At 44.3% G+C, this 20,596-nt stretch overlaps 1 protein-coding gene across 3 annotated transcripts in view; it reads left to right on the forward strand.

The window, feature by feature from the left end:
• ENTPD4 (ectonucleoside triphosphate diphosphohydrolase 4) overlaps positions 1 to 16,580 on the forward strand; it is a 36,044-nt gene extending 19,464 nt beyond the window's left edge. For 2 of the 3 annotated variants that reach the window (XM_037152673.2, XM_053668119.1), the window contains exons 7-13: positions 4,402 to 4,461; positions 4,735 to 4,889; positions 6,473 to 6,639; positions 8,081 to 8,405; positions 10,240 to 10,325; positions 11,228 to 11,389; positions 12,445 to 16,580. In XM_037152673.2, the coding sequence (XP_037008568.2) occupies positions 4,402 to 4,461; positions 4,735 to 4,889; positions 6,473 to 6,639; positions 8,081 to 8,405; positions 10,240 to 10,325; positions 11,228 to 11,389; positions 12,445 to 12,676 (1,187 nt within the window). In that variant the 3' untranslated portion in view covers positions 12,677 to 16,580. The remainder of the gene's footprint in view (positions 1 to 4,401; positions 4,462 to 4,734; positions 4,890 to 6,472; positions 6,640 to 8,080; positions 8,406 to 10,239; positions 10,326 to 11,227; positions 11,390 to 12,444) is intronic. The other variant, XM_037152674.2, reaches the window with a different exon arrangement.
• Positions 16,581 to 20,596: the final 4,016 nt, after the last annotated feature.

Genomic DNA, 20,596 nt, shown 5'->3' on the forward strand with positions numbered 1-20,596 from the left:
ATAAATGTCTCTATTTTTCATATTACATGGCTGGATACCTTCTAGATATACCTTGTTTATTAAGCAAATATTAGCAAATCTTAAGGGAAAAATATATACAGTACAGTTATAGTAGGGGACTTCAGTAACCTACGATCAGCAGCACATAGATTGTCCAGAGAGAAAATCAGCAAGAAAATTGACTAGACCATAGCTTAGAATAAATTGACTTGCCAGACATCTGCAAAACATTCCAGCCAATAGCAGCTGAATGTCTTTTCTTCTCAAGTGAACATGGAACATCTTCTAGAATAGACTATGAATTTTGGCAAATTTTAAGAAGAATGAATCCCTGACAACTATCTTTTCTGACCACAGTGGTATAAAAATTAAAAATCAGCAACAAGAGGCAAGTGAAAATCTACAAATATGTGGAAACTAAACACTTCTAAACAACCAGTGGGTCAAAGAAATCAAAAGGAAAATAAAAATTATCTTGAAACAAGTGAAAATTGAGATATAACTTGTCAGGTATTATGGGGTGCAGCACACTTTTCTAAAATATCAAGGTGGGGGGAACACTCCAAAACTCAATGTACGAAGCCAGCATTATCTTGATAAAACCAGATAAGGATACAAGAACAGAAAACTAAGTTAATATTCAGGATTAACATAGATGTAAAAATCTCAACAAGATATTAGCAAACCAATATTAAGAGCACATTATACACCAGGACCTAGTGAGATTTGTTCCTGAGACAAAAGCATTCAGTATATGTGAATCAATAAATGTGTAATACATCACATCAATAAAGCAAAAGATGAAAATCACACTATCTTTTCAATAGACATGGAAAAAAGCATTTCTTAAAATACAGCAGTTGTTTATGATAAGAACCCTTAACATACTGGGTATACGTCAATGTAATAAAGCCTGTATCACAGCTAACATTATATTCAATGAAGAAAAATTGAAAGTGTTTAAGATCAGGAACAAGACAAGGATGCCTGCTGTCATCACTCATATACAATATAGTACTGGAAGTCCTAGCCAGAGCAATTAGGCAAGACAGAAAAAATAAATGCATCCAAATTATAAAGGAAAAGGTACAGCTGTCCTTATTTGCTGGTGATTATATATATATATATATATATAATCCCAGAATCATTCAAAAAATTGATAAATCATTGAGTTAGCAATGTCCATGAAGTGGACATCAGAAACCAGTTGTATTTCTTTAGACTAATGATGAAGCATCTGAAAATAAATAGCATTAAAAACAAAAATATTTAGGAATAAATTTAACCAAGGAAGTGAAAGAGCTGTACAATGATAACTGAAAGAAATTGAAGACAAATGGAAGGGCATTACATGTTCATGGATCAGAAGATTTTTATATTGTTAAAATGTTCATACTACTCTAATTTTGAATCTGTAAGCCATGTACAGATTCAACACAATCCCCGTCAGAATACCAAAGGCATTCTTCACAGAAATAGAAGAAACCATTCTACAGTTTTTGTGGAACCACAAACCCAAATAGCCAAGCAATCCTAAGGAAAAAAAGAACAAAGCTGGAGGTATCACACTTCTCTATTTCAAACTATACTACAAACCCAGAGTAACAAAAACAGTATGTTTCCATTACAAAAAAAGACATCAACCAAGGAATTGGAGAGTTCAGAATTAAATCCCTGTTTATACAATCAGCTAATAAGGGAACCGAGAACACCCAGTGGGAGAAGAAGATAGTCTCCTCAACAAGTGGTGCTGGTTGGTCAGGGCACATGCATGGGTTGTGGGCCAGGTCCCCAGTTAGCATGTGAGAGGCAATTGATCAATGTTTCTTTCACACATTGAGGTTTCTCTCCTCTTACTCCCTCCCTTCCCCTCTCTCTAAAAATAAATGAAAATCTTTTTTTAAAAAGGTGCAGGGAAAACTGGAGAAACACATGCAGAAAAATGAAATCAGTCCCCTATCTCATACCACTCACAAAAATTAACTTAGTGAATTCAAAGATTTAAACATAAGGCCTGATACCATAAAATTTCTAGAGGAAAAACTTAGGGAAGAAGCTCCTGAGTACTCACTTGGCAATGATTTTTTGGGCATGACACCAAAAGTGCAAACAAGAAAAGCAAAAATCAACAAATGGGATTACATCAAGCTCAGAAGTTTCTCTACAGCAAAAGAAACAGAATGAAAAGGAACCTAGAGAATTGAAGAAAATGTTGGCAAACTGAATATCAGGTAACAGGGTCAATATCCAAACTGTATAAAGCTCATACAACAACAAATCATACAACATTGTTTTAGCAACAACAAAAACAATGCAATTAAAAAATGGTCCAAAGAATGAAACAGACATTTTCCAAAGAGGGCCTCAAAATGGCCAACAGGTACATGAAAAGGCAGTTCAGTTTCACTAATCATCAGGGAAATGCAAATTAAAGCCACAATGAGATATTACCTCACACCTGTTAGAAAGTCTGTCATCAAAAAGATGAGGAAACAGGTGCTCATGAGAGCGTGTTGTATAGTATAAGGGCTTCCTTTTCATTAGTGGGAATGTAAATTGGTCTAATCACTGTGGAAACAATATGGAGGCTCCTCAAAGAATTAACAATGGGTCTACCATATGATCTAGCAATTCCATTTCTAGGTATTTCATTCCCAAAGGAAATGAAAATAGGACTTTGACGCAGTATATGCACTCTTATGTTTATTACGGCATTATTCACAATAGCCAAGATATGGAAATAACCCAAGTGCCCATCAACAATCAATGGATTCAAAAGATGTGGTGCATATGCACAGCGGAATATTACTCTGCTGTGAAAAGGATATCCTGCCATTTGCATCAATGTGGGTGGACCTCAAGGACATTATACTAAGCTAGATAACTCAGAGAAAGACAAGTATGTATAATATCACTTATTTTTGGAATCTGGGCAGGGGTGGGGAACCTGTAAAAACCAGAGTAGTCCTGGCTGGTGTGGCTCAGTGGATTGAGTACCAGCCTATAAAACCAAAGGGTTGCCAGTTTGATTCCCAGTCAAGGTATATGCCTGGGTTACAGGCCAGGTCCCCAGTAGGGGGCGAAAGAGAAGCAACCACACAATGATGTTTCTCTCTCTTTCTCCCTCCCCCCTCTCTAAAAAATAAATAAAATCCTAAAAAATTAAAAAAAAAAAGTAAAGTGATTACCAGAGGATGGCAGGGGGGGGGGGGGAGTCAAGGGTAAGATTGATAGTACTTAAGGGTACAAACTTGGGATGAGTGATAAATAAGCCATAAAAATCTAATGCACGGTGCGGTTTACCCTTGAGCATTGTGATTTTGAACTAAGGACCACTTAACAGCGATTTAAATTCAGCTATATGATGAATATAGACAATATTATACATTAACTATGTAATATAAATATCACTGTAAGGGCAATAATACTACAATATGTACATGTGTCAAAGTAACACATTGTACACCATACCTACAGAGGGGTACGTGTCAAATTTATTCAATAAAAAACATGGCCAGGTCTTGAATTGTCTGGCTGGGAAGTTTGGACTTTGTTCTGTCAATCAGTTGGTTTAGTAGCAGAAAATCTAGTGCATTGAGTGCAAGAGTAGGGGCTGGAAGATCAATTAGATCTCTGCACAGCTTGAATCAGAGAGTCATGAAAATGGGTAAAGATTGGATGTAGGAAAAATAAAAAGAATCAGGTGTGGCAAATGAGTGAAAGTGAGGGATAATGGAAAGGGAAGAGAAGAGTCCAAGTTAACTGTTTTTAAAAATCTTGTGCCCTGAGAAACCATGGTTCAATTCCCAGTCAGGGCACATACCTGGGTTGCAGGCCAGTTCCCAGCAGGGGACTCACAAGAGGCAACCATACATTGATGTTTCTCTCCCTCTCTCCTTCCCTTCCCCTCTAAAGATATTTTTTTTTAATCTTGCAGTTGATAGGTTTAACTTCATGAAAAGTAAAAACTCCAGTTGAAAACAGTCTATAAATTTCTGAGGAAAACTAGCCCACCCACCCTGGCTGGGTCAGTGGACTGAGCTCTGGCCTATGGACTGGAAAGATTGACAGCTCAGTTCCCACCCAGTTGGGGGCATGGTAGAAGCAGCTGATCATTGTTTCTTTCCCTCTCTTTCTCCCCCCACCTCTATAGATAGATACATACATACATACATTCACACATACTAGCCCTATGTAAATGATACAGAACTATAAATTGTAAAGTCGAGAGTTCTTAGAAAGCCACTAGGAAAAGATGTATCAGTAAAATGTGTTATTTCATATGATGTTTTCATGGGTTGTCAGGGAGTAAAATAAATGAGATGTTTGCACAGACAGCATTGATCAGAGTTATACACAATATTTTAAAATTCTATTCTTTACCCTGTGCAATGTCTATAGGTGTGTATGCTTGGATCGGCATTAATTTTGTCCTTGGGCGATTTGAGCATATCGAAGATGGTAAGTACCACGTTTCCAGCTAATTCGTCTAACTGGAAGTTATGGCCTTTTCTGTTGTTTCTAAGGGCCGGAAAAGGAGCTAAGTGCCGTGGCACAGCTAAACGTGTAGGATAGAGAGAAGCTGCTGTCTCACGCAGCTTGTTGTAAGTGGGAAGAGGAGGCTGGGTTTGCCTAGAAATGCTAGAAACGCACCCTGGAAACAAGATGACACCTCCAAAGATCCCAGTTCTCTGGACGTGTTCCGCCCCCACAGATGTGTCTCGTTCTCTGCAGATGACGAAGCAGTGGTGGAAGTGAACATTCCTGGTAGTGAAAGCAGTGAAGCCATTCTCCGCAAAAGAACTGCCGGTATTCTCGACATGGGAGGCGTGTCAACTCAGATAGCATACGAAGTCCCCAAAACTGTAAGCTTTGCCTCCTCACAGCAGGTATTATCTGTACAAGTTTCCTTCTTTTTGATTTGGTTTCATTTAACATGTTTCCGTCCATTTCTGTTTTGTTTTCTGAGTCTGAACACATCTTTACTGTGCTTGCTGAGGCACCACCTTCTCAACCAGGAGAAAGCAGACAGGAGGAAGCCAAGGCAAAGCTCCCCTAAGCCGTTTGTGTGTTCATTGAACTCAGCTGGTTTGTTTTCTGAACTCACGTGGAGTTTTTCTTTGGTATACGTGTCAGTCACATACTTGAGTTTTGTTTACATTTTCTCTCCAGTTACTCTTTTCTCAACAGGGATTGTAAAACTTAAATAGAATAGCATCAGATTTCTTAGGTTACAATTGGGGAAAACACTTTTTTATTTTTTTATGGCTCAGATAGTTTTTGACTTTTCTGGAAAGGACTGCTTCCACATTTCTGAACTCTGGTTCACTGTCTTTCTCGGTCCCCTCGTGCTCCCTGTCAGTGTAGTGTCCCAGTCGGCTGTGGCCTGTGTGGAGAGCAGCGGAAGGGTTTCCAGAGGCACTCCTGAATTCCCACGTGCCCTTACCGCGCTCTGTCCATTCTGCTCTGCGCCAGTGCCACAGCCTGGTTTCCTGCACTTTTCCCGAGCACAGAGTGGTAGTTAAGAAAGACTGGTGCATTGTCAGCTTCTCCTCACTAGTTGTGTGGCCTTAAGCAAAGTCACTTCTTCGATCTGGTTTTCGTCTATAAATGTGACTGCAAGTGCTTCTAACATAGAGTTACTATAAAGTTTTATAAGATAGTGCATATAATATATCTAATGCATTGTTAGGCACCTAGTGTTTGCCCAAGAAATGATACATTAAACTCCTTAGAAAAATCCTTTATGAATTCAAGTATTGCAATCGGTGTTTCCTAATTCCCATCCAGATATGCCTCCAGAAACTATTACACTCTGTAAAAAGTCACGTTATTCTCTTCAAAATAAAGTAAAAATATATATGAAACAAGCTTGGGAAAAAATACTGAAAAATCAGGATTAAAAATTTCCCATGAATGCATCATCCAAAGAAAGCATTGTTAGCATCTTAATTTTTTTCATTCTTTTTTCCCTATTCATAGTTTTTTTTAAATGTGGTTTTTGTAATATTATTGTTTATGCAGTTTCATGTCCCTTATTTAACAGTGCATAAGTGTGTTCCTCCATAAACTTGATTAGGGTAAATTACCAAATCCTCCTAAGAGTTATGACATCCAGCTTTTTTTGTCCCAGAATTACAAAGGACATCTTTGTGTATAGAGATTTTCAATGTTTAGGATTATTTCCAAAGGATAGGATTCCATAAACAGATTATTAGGTTAGCAGATGTGAACTATATTGTCAGCTTCCTTTATCAATAAGTTGTAACGATATCATAGATGGGCAGCACATCTGAAATTTCCTAAGTCAGAAATGTCATTATGTTGATTTGGGAAGGATACCTAGAAGGAAATACAGAAACAGAAATTTGTGCTCCATTTAGATGAGAGTCTTGTAACATTTTTCTTTTTAAAGAAGATAGTTGTTTTTGTATTGCTTAAAATATTAATTCTGTTATCCTTACGTCAAAAGGAAGAAGTGGCTAAGAACTTGCTGGCTGAATTTAACCTCGGATGTGATGTTCATCAGACTGAGCATGTGTACCGAGTCTATGTGGCCACATTTCTTGGGTTTGGGGGCAATGCTGCCCGGCAGAGATATGAAGACAAAATATTCGCCAACACGGTTCAAAAGAACAGGTAAAGCACCTTCCCTTGCTCAGTAGTCAAGTTCAGATCCATGTCTCTCCTCCTAAAAACCTACCCAGCAAAGCAGGAAGACCTCAATCAGCAGAAGCCTGTCAGCACTATTAGCTTTTTATTCCTCTGTTGAGCCGGGAGAGGACATGGAAGGATAGCGGGGTCCTGCCCTCAGCCCTGTACCCTGCCAGACTCCCAGGGAAGCTCGCTGACCCTCAGACCCATGCCTCCCTGATGGACTGGAAACTTCCCCCTCAGGATGTCATAGCTCAGAGACCTGGGTTATGCATGTTGTTTTCACTGATGTGTTTATTTGCCTATCTTTTGCTCTGGACCATGGTGTTTTTTAAGGCTGAGTCCGTCATTTCTCTGACATGCACTACACCACTCAATTGAATGCTGTTTTGGCTTAAAGAATACCAAGAACTTACAGGCATTTGTGAAGAATTTGATATCAAATCCATCTAGATTTTTACTTTTTTCTAAATTTTTTTCTCTTTAATATTTTTTGACTAACTTAAATAAAAATGCCATTTAGTCCCCTTATATCCCTCCCCCCAGCAATCACCACACTGTTGTCCATGTCCACGAGTCCTTTTTCCTTTTTGCTCAATCCCTCCAGTCCCTCACCTCCCCCCTCCACTAGCTGTCATCTGCTCTCCATCTATCAGTCTGCCCCCATTTTCCTTGTTTGTTCATTTGTTCATTAGATTCCACATGTGAGTGAAATCATTTGTCTTTCTTTGACTGGCTTATTTCACTTAGCATAATGTCCTCCAGGTCCATTCATGGGTTCACGAAGGGTAAAATTTTCTTCTTTCTTCCAGCTGAGTACTATTCCATTGTGTAAATGTCCCATAGTTGTTTTATCCATTTATCTGCTGATGGTCACTTGGGCTCTAAATTCTTTTTAAATCTTGCTAACATCAATCTGACGGCAGTTTCCTGGCAACTCGCCTTTATCATACTTTTCTAGGACATCTAACCTAGTTTTCACAGGACACATTTTCACTTGTTACTTCTTTTTCGTCACATTTCTTCTGCATATAATAAAAATCACAGGCACTAGTGGCAAAAGTGGGGCTGTAACCATGCAGTTAGTGGGCACTTAGCAGCAGTGAACCAGGACAGAGAGCAGCTCACTGACCACAGGCACTCAGTGGTGGGGAGACCAGGCTGTAATCAAGGAACGGAAAGCATGAGGTCACCTCACCAGGTAGTTGTTTCCCTGATTCTGTTAAGGTATCTGCTGTGCGAAAGTGTGTATCACAAATCTCCAGGTGGGGCTCCAGTGGGTCCTTTCCTAACTTAATTATCCTGGAACCCTCTGTTCCCACAGAACACTGGGCAAGGTATGTGGTCCACAGAACACACTTGGGAGGCACTGACTTCAGAACAGTTTTTTATCGGTCTCATGATCAAGTTTCTCTTTGTGCCATAGGCTCCTGGGAAAGCAAACTGGTCTAGCTCCGGATACTCCATACCTGGACCCCTGCCTACCCCTAGACATTAAAGATGAAATCCAGCAAAATGGACAGACCATGCACCTGCGGGGAACAGGAGACTTTGACCTGTGTCGACAGACTCTCCAGCCTTTCATGAACAAAACAAATGAGACGCAGACTTCCCTCAATGGGGTCTACCAGCCCCCAATTCACTTCCAGAACAGCGAATTCTACGGCTTTTCTGAATTCTACTACTGCACTGAGGATGTGCTGCGGATGGGAGGAGACTACAATGCTGCCACATTTACTAAAGCTGCAAAGGTAACCATCCTCTGTGCGCTTCGGGAGGCTGGGGTGCACAGTGGCAGGCCTTGTCCCCCCTTCACCACGGAGGCCCGGGTCAGAGAAGGGAGAGGAGGAGGACGGAAGGCTCTCATGCTGCACACTGGGGATCCTGTCCCCTCGGTCAGGTGAGGGGGATGGTCAAGCAGGAGCCCAAACTTCTCTGTGAGCTGACTTCTGCCCCACACCCCAAGATCTGCCCTGGTCACCGGCGGCTCCCAGGTTGTACTGCTGCATAGTACTGGGAGCATTACCTGACAGTACTTGCCGCGGCCTTCCAGGACTTCTGTCTCAAGTTCTCCCTGCCTTTCTGAGTCTCTCAGGCTCTCTTAAAGGTTCCCCCTCACACCCCTTAATCCTGGTGATCCCAGACTCCCACTCTTGGCCTTCTGCCTTTCATGTTCTTGGGCGATCTCATCCATGCTTGTTATTTGCTGCTGTCTCTCGAGGAGAGGCTGTGATCTCGACCCCACGCAGTGCCCGCTTGCTGTCCCAGCATCACATACACCAGCCGTTTCCTCCCTGCTCTGATCCATCTTGCTCTCGGTTAACGGCGTCACTGAACATCCAGTCCCCCGTCATGTGTTCATCCATCCCTTGCTGGACACCCCTGTACAATTAAGCACATTCCTTGATGTCATAGATATTTCTCAGACCCCTTCCCACTTTCTGTCCTAACTGTCATCGTCCTAGTCCAGGCCTCTGTCGGTCACCGGTACTGCCGCAGGAGCCTCTCGGTTGGCCGTGTTGCGTCTGGTCTTCCTCCATCACTCATCTTTCAGCTGCACCCAGACTGTTGTGTCAGAACACAGTGCAGTCACCTGCCCTCCTGTTTAAAATCTTCAGCAGCTCCCTTTCCCTTCTGGGGCACATTTCAAATCCCCCCTAGGGTGTCATCTTCCCACCTGACTCTCTAATGTGGTTGCCTCACACGACCCCTTGTTTCCCTCACTCCTGTGCTGCGTCCACCTCATCTTTCTTCCAGGTGGACCCTGGCCCGGAATGCCTGTCCTCTCCCTCCCCCATCAGCCAGAGTGCTATTCCCGTGCCCTGTCAGAAGTTCCTCAACTTCTCTGAGCCTCCGTTGCTTCATCCTTTAAATTAGAGATTAGAATAGTAGCCATGTAAGTGTTGCGACAGCTTTTTGTCTTCTCTCAAAGACAGAGTCTTTTGTAACCATCCTTGTGTCCCAGAACCTCTCACTGTGCAACTACACACAGTGCTGCTCGGTCGGAGCTGGCTCAGTGCCAACTCACTTTTCCAACCGCCTGTGCCTGTCACATGCAGTCACGGAAGGAGACACTGAGCCATTTTCAAGAGGTTGGTGTGGGCAGTGAAATTCTCTTTAACGATCACTTCGGCAGAATTATAAGACAAAGAGCAGCATTCTTGCCCTGACCAGTGTGGCTCAGTGGGTTGGGTATCGTTCCACCAACTAAAACGTCACTGGTTCAATTCCCAGCTGGGGACACGTTCCTGGGTTGTGGGGTTGGTCCACGGTTCAGGGCGGGTACAGGGTGCAGAAGAGAGGTAACTGATCGATGTTTCTTTCTCACATCCGTGTTTCCCTCCTCTTTCTCCCTCCTTTCCCCTCTCTCTGAAAATGACATAAAATTTTTTAAAAAGGACAGCACTCACTGGTCACTGAATATTACTGTGAACACATATAAGAACCTTGTCTTCTGGACACGCATATAAGTTACACTTCTGTTCTCATTGGAAGGATATGTGTATTATGAATATGAATTTGGTAAACCCTTTTTTAGTGAAAAAACATTTACCGATGGTTTATTTTGGGTAAAATTTCTTTCAGGATTATTGTGCAACAAAGTGGTCACTCTTGCGGGAGCGTTTTGACCGAGGACTATACGCCTCCCACGCAGACCTCCACAGGCTGAAGTAAGTCGTGGGCGGGCAGGCCCGGGCATGTTGGGGAGACCAGGCATTCAGAATGGCCCCGGCTCGCCACACCCCACCCGGCCCGGCCTGTCCTCATCAGTCACTGCTGCTCCTCACCTGTCCCGGCCTCCTTTCGAACAAGATGGCAAACAGTTGAGCCAAACATACTGCTCCACACATAGTTTTGCTTAGTTTTGCTGTTCTTTCCACCTGGAATTCCCCTAGCCACCCTTTGCCATTGAAATCCTGCTGGAACGTCAGAGTCAGGGCGGGGGCTGTCTTTTTTGTCTTCTTCTGCCCTTCCAGCTAGAGCCTTCCTTCTCCCTGAGCCTCCGGAGTCCTCAGGTTTCTGCTGGTGTTTATCATTTCTGCTTTGTTTCTAGGTATCTGTTGCTTTCCCAAAATCCTTCCATTATAAGTTATTTAAGTGCATTCACCATTATTTGTTGTTATATCATATTACTTGCTTAACCCAACGCTTTGCCAAAAGTAAGTCTCTGATAATATTTAGAATCATAGAAGAGCTGAAAAGGACCCTCCTCTTTTCTCATTTTATAATAAAGAAACTGAGGTCCCAAGAAGTTGGAGCTTGTTTGGTATTTACGGAATAAGTAAAGGAATGGCAGAGGCGGCATCTGTCACAGCATCACATTCAATTACACTGAGACCGAGTTTTGTGAGCTGATTGATTTGAACAGGCAAACTATTCCGTGTTGTGGGGCAAGGGACATAAGCCACGTAAATCAGTGTGGAACGCATGTGATGGGTTGGGCTGCTCAGGGCTCCGGCTTCAGGAAGCCTGTGCACCCACACTGGTCCCAGAGGGGGCTCGTCTCTGTGCACACTTTATCTTGACCAGTGAGTGACCCAGGGCCGCCTCTGTCTGTGCTCCGTGCCTGCAGGTATCAGTGCTTCAAATCCGCCTGGATGTTCGAGGTGTTTCACAGCGGCTTTTCGTTTCCCGTTACCTACAAAAATTTAAAGACCGCCTTGCAAGTTTATGACAAGGAGGTTCAGTGGACCCTTGGAGCAATCCTTTACAGAACCCGCTTTTTACCCTTAAGGTATGGACATGAATTTGGTAACAAGAATCAAACGCAAGATGCTTTTCTTCAGTTACAATGCACCATGGCAACTGCGGCCTGCGGGCCGCAGGTACTTTGTGCCATCTCCTGCCCCGTCCCAGTGGTGCTGCACCAGGGCTTGATTATTCTCAAGTGCCATCCTCCCGACCTGGACAGAGCGTTGACTCCTGGGTTTGTGGGAGTCGAAGCCTTTGTGGCTTTGGAGCCCTTCTCAACACACTGTCTTTAATGCTAATACATAGGTCACACAGGCAACCACTGTACTGAAATATGTTTATGAAAATACTACAGAAAACACATCCATGGTGTAGTCATCAATGTTCTTTATTAACATGTGAAATAACAAGGCTTGGCAGCAGGAATGGTGCCTTCTATAATTTCAGTGTGGCGACACATGTCAATATTTTAAGACATCTGCAAAGCACCACAGTGTGATGTAAAAGGTCTGTGAGTGTCACCAGGAGCAAAGTCCCAGGTCCTGCCGACACCACAGTGGTTTGCTGGCCACATCCATGTTTCGTGGAGATCCTGCATTAGTCAGAGACTGACTTGGGTTCACAGACCCACTGTCAGTTGACCCTCCCACAGGGGGACCCTGCCTCACTCATAAATGAGGTCTTAGCTTTTTGGGTTTCCCCCCTCATTTAACTGAGCTGCTCCAAGCAATGCATGGAGCTGGTTCACTGCGAAGATTGTGAGTAGTGGGTGGTCCTGATCAGAAATGTAGTTTGTCCCACATTGGCTTCTGAGTAGCGAAATGCTCACAGTTCTACATTTCTCTGATTTCTGTTATAACCGAGTTACGCTGGTGGTGACTGCTGCAGACCAGTGAGTACGCTTTCCCGTGGGGCCTGGTTAGCACTCACAGCTGTCCTCTGTTAGGCCGGATTTAGAGTTAGGAAACTGAGTCTTGAGACAGGGTTAGTTTCTGTCCTCAGAGCTGCGTCCTGACCCATGTCCTGTGCAGTGTCACACTCCTTGCCCGTCAGTTCTGTTATCTCTCATCTGGCTTGTTTTTGTTCCCCTGTGGGCAGAGATATCCAGCAGGAGACCTTCCGGGCCAGTCACGCGCACTGGCGGGGCTTCTCCTTTGTCTACAATCACTACCTGTTCTTCGGCTGCTTCCTGGTCGTCCTGCTCGCCATCCTCCTCTACCTGCTGCGGCTCCGGCGCATTCACAGGCGGATGCCTCACAGCGGGTCGGCCGCCGCCGCACTTTGGCTGGAGGAGGGCCTTCCGGCCCAGAAGATTGGGGGCACCTTGTGACCCGGACGCAAAGGAGAGGGCCTGGGATGTCTGGTCTCTAAAGGAAAAGCCATTTTTGCCTCAGGGTTTCTTCTCTTTATTTTTGTTTGGTTTTATTTTCCCTTTCCCTTTTTGTTCCTTGAAACAAAAACATATTTTGTTGTTTGTGAATTCTGCTGTCCTGGAAGAATTGCATTTAGCCCTGTTTTATACACAGCTTTAAATTGAGGGTTAGGGAAAAGGGAAAATCACTTCATTTGTGCTGCATAGGATGTTTGCTAAAAATTACAAAGGCTTTTGGTTTTTAAGGTGTGTTTAGCTTTAAACAGATGCACTTCGATATGGAGGGAAGTGGCAAAGGTGTTTTCTATCAGTGGAGCTAGCACTGAAGGGTGGTACTTTTAAAGAACCAAAAAAAAACCTACTGAATGAAATTAAAATGATTTTTCCCTCTATCTTGAAAACTAAAGAGGATATTTAGTTTTTATTTATTGTTTAGGCCTGTCACTATATGTTTTCTTTGCAGATTTAAAAACTAGAAATCTTGTGTGTCCAAAATAGAGAAAACTAGTTACCAAGAGGTCACTATTTTTCAAATTGATAGTGAAGAGACCTGAAAAATGTGAAATAATGACTAGAGTTCTGTGTGTGTGTGAAAATGCTAATGAAAGCAAGTGAGGGATACAGTGTTCCTTTAAAAACACACACTTCAGAATTTTCTTTTTCATTTTACTTTATTTTATTTGGAAAAATCCATCTCCATGATCGTATCGTTTGATCACAGGTAATCAGTTTCTTCATCTTATCTTTCAGTGTCCTTAGAACACTCTGTTTTTGAATGAGCTGGAAGATTTGTAAAGTTTCACTGGGTTCAAAGTTACTAGAACTTGAGCTTATGCCAGCTGACAGGCACATCCATGTTTCTTAATAATGCATCTTTGCTTGTTTAACTGTGCTCCGGTTTCCTCCATCTTAAGGTTGGTGCCCCGCCCCCAGTTTAGAATCATCTCGGCAGTGTATTGGGAAGGGCCCCTCTGCGGCTCAGCGAGCTCTCTTCACCACTGTCCTCGCGGTCCAGGCCATGTGGGCGCTGCCACCGTGACCCTCGCTGAGAGAAGGGGCTGAGTTTAACACCAAAAAGAAGCCCACACTGTGAAGGAAGCAAGTGTGACATTTTAAATAAAAGGTTTAAAAAGACCAATGGATTGGCGGACGTGAGCTCAGTTGTCTCTCACCTGTCCGTTTAGTTTGGAACCGCTGGGAACTCATACCTTTTTAAAAGTTCTTTCTGCGCGTGAGCATGTGTGCTGTTTAACTTCAGGAGAGTTAAATCCGTGTAGTTGGTAACAGATGTGCATTTTGAGAACCATCAGTTGCTTTTTTTAAAACGTTGTTGATTAGAGAAAGAATTTAGATTCTGAAGTGCTTATGTAACCAAGGCGGGAAGTGGGGCTTTTACCTTGTTTATTAATTACTTAAAACCATGGCATACTGTATGTTGATGATTTAAAGGATCACAAAAATTTTTTGGATTTTACTTATTTCTAGAGAGAGGGGAAAAGAGGGAGAGAAACGTCGATGCAGGAGAGAAACATCAGCTGGTTGCTTCTTGAATGCTCCCTAACCGGGAATTGAATTGGTTGGCAACCTTTCGATTTGTGGGATGACTCCCAACTCACTGAGCTACACTGGACAGGGCTAAAAGATTACAAATTCATCAAAGAGGTGGAAGTTCTCTTATTCTCCTTAAAGTGAATATTCTAACAGTGAAAAAATTATTGGTAGAATATTTGCCTTTCACATATCCGGAGGGTAGGAAGAGCTGTGTGGTGTTACAGGAACTAATGTGGCAAGTCTTATTTCAGGGAGGGTGGAGAAAAACGTCCCTGTGAAAGAGCCAGCCTTTGGAGCCCTGGTCTGCAGGTAGTAAATCCTTGGTCCCTGGTAAACACCGTTCTCATCAAGACCCAGCCACAGAGGAGCTGTGTCACACATACCCGGACATGGCCTGAGGGCGCATGCTTCTTGAAGTCTTCTAAGGGTTGCTCTGTAGCCTGTGGGTGGCATTAGCAGTGAAAAGGAAGTAAATTTCTACTTTAGCTTTTCTTCCACCAGCCATTTGGCATAGGAAGACCCTGAACGGTAGAATGAAGAGTTTCAGATGCCTTGACTATGTGATTTTGCCTTTAAAATCAAGGTGAGGATAAGCCTGCACTGGCACAGGTTTAAATAGGCCTTAATGAAGACTTCCTACCACAGCTACTTGTGGAATAAAGGCCGGTTGGGTCCAGCTCTGCAATGTTTGGGAGACAAACCAGAGAAGTTCTGCTTTATGCCTGGGCTAGAGATCCTCTGCAAGGACCCGCCCGCTGTCCAGAGGACATCCCCAGATCAGGGTCCCCAGGCCCGAACAGCCTTCGACCTTGCTCGGTTCGTTGGCCGTGTTCCCCTGCCAAGAACTCCCTGTAGCAGGGGGTTGACAGACTTTCCCGCAGGGAAAATCTGGAAGACCCTTGAGCTGAGAATGGTGTTTCGCTTCGTAAAGGGTAGTTAGAGACAAAAAGAGGGAGGAATATGCTGCAGACACCGTGGAGTATAGAGCCTGAACTACTTACTGAGTGTCCCTTCACAGGAGACGTTTGCTGACTCCTGTGCACGCAGTGCCATTTGAGAAAGAACACACAGCAGCATCCTCGTAATTCAGGAAGGGAGTTAACCACTCATGGGCACAAAGAAGAGGGCAGGAGAAGTGAACAAACTTCCAATTTAAAATATTTATGCACCAGAATTTCACTTTTCATTCTAGAGTATTTTCAAGATCATTTTTCTAATAAACCAGGAAAGCCCCCCGCTCCAATGTATAAAATGCTGTTCAGGAGGGCTCAGTGTTGTGTTGAAACATCTGCAGTGGTGAGAGCTCACCTTGTTTTTCATCACCTTATACCACAGGAGATAAGAAACCAGGCCAGGGTGGGCTGATGTGAGAGGTGAGCCAGGGAGGAGCTCCATTCAGGGGAACTCATGTCCACTGAGGGCTGTCAGGTGAATAGTTCGCAAAAAACGGGGGACGTGCTGAAAGCCTTGTGGGAGGAGAACATCAGTGCCGGGCCTCCGCTCCGCCGCATGCACCCCCGTTCAGGCCTCTGGAGACGTGCCTGCGCCTACACAGGCCACTTAGGGAAATCGGGGCAGGAGGACACACATGCTGTTTTGCACCAGTGGTTTTTGCACATTTTCCCCAGAGGCTGCTGCGGCTCAGCCCGGCCGCCCTGGGGGCGGAGGAGGTGTGTGCTCACCACCCATTTCCCCACCAGTGCGGTGCCCTCGGGTTGGCAAGCTCTGGACGAACAGGTACATGAGTTCTAGACTCAGGCCTACATAGAGCAGTATTCCTTATAAGAAGCATGTGTATCACTTGGCAAGGAACAAAAAGGCAACTGTGTTTTCCAAGCTTTAAAAAAATATCAGCTTTAGGATTTTGTGTGGTAATGTGCAATGCAGCAAAACTACCTACAGGTAAATTACTTAGTTATATCTGTGTCAGTGGTTTTTTATGATACCGAATTTTCCCTTTCAGTAATAAATGATGTAACCAAGGAGAATTGTTTGTTTGGTTAATAAGATTATGTTTTACAGTTAGAAATTACAAAAACTAAGGGAGCCTAAATGTGCTTTATTTAAATGACGTTTTCCATTCAAGGGAAGAATAATTCCCTTGGGAGGTGTGATGTCCTATCACTTTCCATTTGGGGACCCTTGTTACCCTTGCACATCAGTGGGTGTTGAGAATCAAAATGAAAGTCATCATTGTGAGCTTGTGTTCTTGTGATTTAAACAGACTTTCCTCTGATGTTTGAATCTTGTTACCTGTTACAGTGCTATGTCAATTCTAAATTCATTAAAATAAATTGTCTGGGTCTGGCCACACTGCGTTCACTGTATCTGATGTGCGTGTTGTGGGGGCAGGGTGTCTGCAACCCAGACGCCAGATGTGCCACAAGGAGAAACAGCAAGGGGTGTGCCCTTAAGCCGGTCAATAAAGGCCACACCTATTAACTGTGTGTAGAAAGGAAGGGAGGGAGAGAGGCAAAAAGATGAAACAAACCAGCTTCTATGTATTTTATAAATAGTGAAAACAAAAGCTGACTTTCTATTACACCATTTTTCATTTCAATCTAAGCTTAAAGCCATTGGCTTATTTCCAGAGAACTATGAATCCTGTTATTAATGTTACTAATAACTCTCAGAAGCTAGAGCTTTCTCAGCAGTTGGGAATATATAAATAGAAGTTTCCCTGGTGAGGGAGGTGGGGCTGAAAATAGATGATGGAAGCGATGGAACGGGAAGGGGACCAGCTGTTACGAACGGAACGACAAAAATAAAAGCCCGAGGAGAGTGTGTGAGGTGAGGGGCCGCTGGACGAGACAGGAGTGCAGGAGCGGCGTGAGCACCACAGCGCTGTGTCCGGGCCCCGACCTGACAGCGGGAGGCTGGGAGTGTACCAGAGGGGACTTTTTTAATGTAGGGCTTTGCTCTGGGGGGTAAGGACGTGCCTAAGGCATCCCAGGACACCTAAAATTTCACCCCACTTGATTGAATAGTAGGTGCCTGTGTCCAACCACTGCCTGTACTGGCAGGTCTGAAAGACGGTGGTTCTGGTTTCTGTTTGTTTTTCACTGATTTCCATGTGTCCCATGAATCTGGAATTCAGAAGGGGGTTCTTTTTTTTTTTTTGATCCTGAAATGCTAATGGTTGCACAGAGGGGCTTGTGGTCTGGGAGCAGAGAAGTGACTGTCACCTATCAGAGCCCAACTGTCGTCTTACGGAAAGGTCCTAAAAAGGTTTGGAAGTAACCTTTAATCCCAAAGCCCAGTTTGTCAGACTCAGCAATTTGCCTGGGGCTTCAGGGTCAGGATGAAACCCAACCCCTGAAGCGTCTTCCCAGCCCCAGCTCCTCTGGGAGCCTGGCTGCCTCAGTCTGTGCTCTGCCTCCTCCTAAAAGCAGACTTGATCTCTGGAGGCACTTTCATGTGCTTCTTAACAAGGTTAGCTCTCCTTCCCGGGTGTGTCGTATCCTCTGTCTGTTAATACATCCATTAAGGTTGACTGAGACCAGCCACGGCGGGACCAGGGCTGCTTTGGCCTTCTATCCGTGCCCTGCGCCCTTGATCCTGTTTGACAGGTGAATTGCATCTGGGCTCCAGACTTCACGGCCACTTGAAGGTGTCTGTCAACAGTCTGTCGTGTGGAAGAGGCCCAAGGAAGCCCAAGCAAGAAAACCGGGCCCTAGGAAGGGTTTCTGCTTTGCAAAAAACACTGAAAGCTCCCCATACGACTGATGGTGATCGGCACAAAGGACAGGCTTCCCCTTCAAATATATAAACTCAACGAAAGGGAGGGGAAAGGAGATTTTTGATGTTTTCTCCTGAAAAGGGAGTGGGAAAAGTTAGTTTTCGGCCAGGTCGTCAGAGGACAAGAATGTCGTCCTACTTTCCAGGGTCGGACGTCCTCTTCCAGTGTGCTGATTCCAGAGAGTACCCACGCCGGCTGGGCTTGCTCTTCTCATAGGTTTGTAATCGGTCGTTTCACTGCCCCCTGTCACCCTTTCTTGTCTTCATGATCATCAGCTGGAAGTGGGCATTTTGGAAAACTGAGTCATCCTCTCGTTGCCTGTGCAGACATGACTTCCGCACCAGGACCCAGACGCAGCACTTCTCCCGAGAGTCTCCGCTCCGCCTGGCATGCGCTGTATTCCTTAGATTATAGGTTCAGAGAGACCGAAACTCTTCAGTGTTTCATGGGCTCTACTCAGCCTTGTAATGTCCTTTATTTGGGTCATGACAGCACAGGAGAGAGTTTTCTGGAACTTCCTGGCTGTTCTCCATAAGGTTCAAATGACATTTTAAAATTCTCTGCAGCCTTCTGTGGCTGTGCTGTCTGTCCATCAGTGTCTGCACGGTCCCTGAACTTTCTTGAGAGCAAGGACTGTGGCATGCCTTCTGTGTTCCTATATTTATAAATAATCCAATAAGAATCACTTCGTAGCACACAGTGCTGCATATTTATTTGTAGTCATCTAAACCTGGCTTCTGCCCTGACTAGTGTGGCTGAGCGGTTGAGTGTCGTCCTAAAGAACTGAAAGGTCACCGGTTCGATTCCCAGTCAGGACACATGCCTGCCTGGGTTGTGGGCCAGGTCCCTGGCTGGGAGCTCACGAGAAGCAACTGATCAATGTTTGTTTCTCCCTCTCTTTCTCCCTCCCCTCCTCCCTCTCCAAAAATAAATAAAATCTTTTTTAAAAATCTGGGTTCTTTGTCAAATCACTCTTTAGGTCCCTAGGGTTTGTAAAACAAACATTTGTTTTACAAACCCTAGGGACCTAAATAAAACAAATATTTTATTCTCCATCTTTGCCGATTGCAGAGTTTCGTGCAGTTTTAAAGCCACATACCGTTGTGATGGGAAGAGTGAGATGGAATTCCCAGCCTCCCTCTGTCATCAGTCCACTTCCCTCCGCCATAAAGTTTATTAAGGGAGTGTTGCATTTAAAAGCTGTATTTAGAAAAAGCAAAGGAGAACCAAATTTACTTCAAGTGCTTACTTCTTAACCCATTCAGTCTTGAAAAAAAGTTGGGGGGAGACAGAATGAGGTAGTGATAGGTATGCAGCAGCCTAAGATCTGTGTTTTCTGAAGCCCAGCATAGAGAAAATAATTTCTGTATGTCGATCTCATTTTTAGCATAGCTTCAGAATTTTATTCACTTTTTTGTCCCTAAAAATTAGTTGTTTTGGAACCTGGCCCCCAAAAGCTCAAGTGCAGGGGGAAAGGATAGATTTAGCTACATCCAAAATTCAAAAGCTGTCACAGCCAAAGCTAACAATGGCAGACCAAGAGGGTATTTGCAGTGACTAAATTTGAAAAAGGACTAATAAATATTATATATAAAATTTCTTGCAAATCAACAAGAAAAAGGGAACCAAAAGGAAAATGGGGTATAGCAAAAGATATTGCCGGGGTGGCCCATGATGTGGGCTGCGAAAGGTTCACAAAGAGAAGTGCAGAGAGCAAAGGGTTTAGTTTTCTTTCCCAAGGGAGGGGAAGGGCTGGGTGCAGAGATTCCAGCCCCAGCCCCGAGGGGTCAGGGCTATGAGCGTTTATTAGGTGAGCGGGGCGGCTGTGGAGCAGGATGTTTCGGGTGGTCCTGCGCAGGCTGCACCTTGTCTCGACGTCATCCACGGGTGCAGGGTCCAGTCTCTGGGGTCTGCTGTGTCCTGTTTTGTAAGTCCCTGGAGCCTCTGCGCCTTCAGGGCGCTCCCAGTAATTTTCTAGTCCTGAGGATAAAGGCTCATCAAACAATGAGGGTCAGTCGTGCTTCACCGGGGTCCAGCCAGCTCTGGGGAAGGGCCTGAGAAGGGGCTTTTGTCCTATTAGGTATTAATAGGTGATTCAAAGAAGGGCAAGTCCAAATGCTTAATGAGAAGCTGTAGGAGGAAAAGTGAAACTGAGAACTTGGCTCATAGAGTCACTTTAATGGAAAGAGACAGTAATAAATATACAACCTATTTTTTTAAAGGAGACAAACTGAGAAAGCCAGAGCACTACCTTATGTCCCTCAGAATTCCAGAAGTTAAAGTGTTGACAGTGCTATGGGGACAGTCACTTCTGTGTTGCTGGTGGTGGGGTAAATCACTGAGGCACCCCAGAAGCCAACCGGCAGCACTTTGAAGTTAGCTGTGCACGTGTCCAAGAGCCAGCATCCCCCTAGAGCTCCCCTTCAGGCCCTAGGGGACCACAGAAGGATGCCCTGCGCAGGGCTTGTGTGAGTTACCATGCTGTTGGAGGCAAGCACGCTCCGTGTTAGTAGAACCCGACATGCGTACCACTGAACACTGTGCATGCAGCCTTCAGAGACAATGAGCTCGAGGTAAGGACAGCAAAA

This window comes from Artibeus jamaicensis, unplaced genomic scaffold, assembly GCF_021234435.1.
Source record: "Artibeus jamaicensis isolate MK-2021 breed Jamaican fruit bat unplaced genomic scaffold, CSHL_Jam_final contig_477, whole genome shotgun sequence".
NCBI classification, from domain to species: domain Eukaryota; kingdom Metazoa; phylum Chordata; class Mammalia; order Chiroptera; family Phyllostomidae; genus Artibeus; species Artibeus jamaicensis.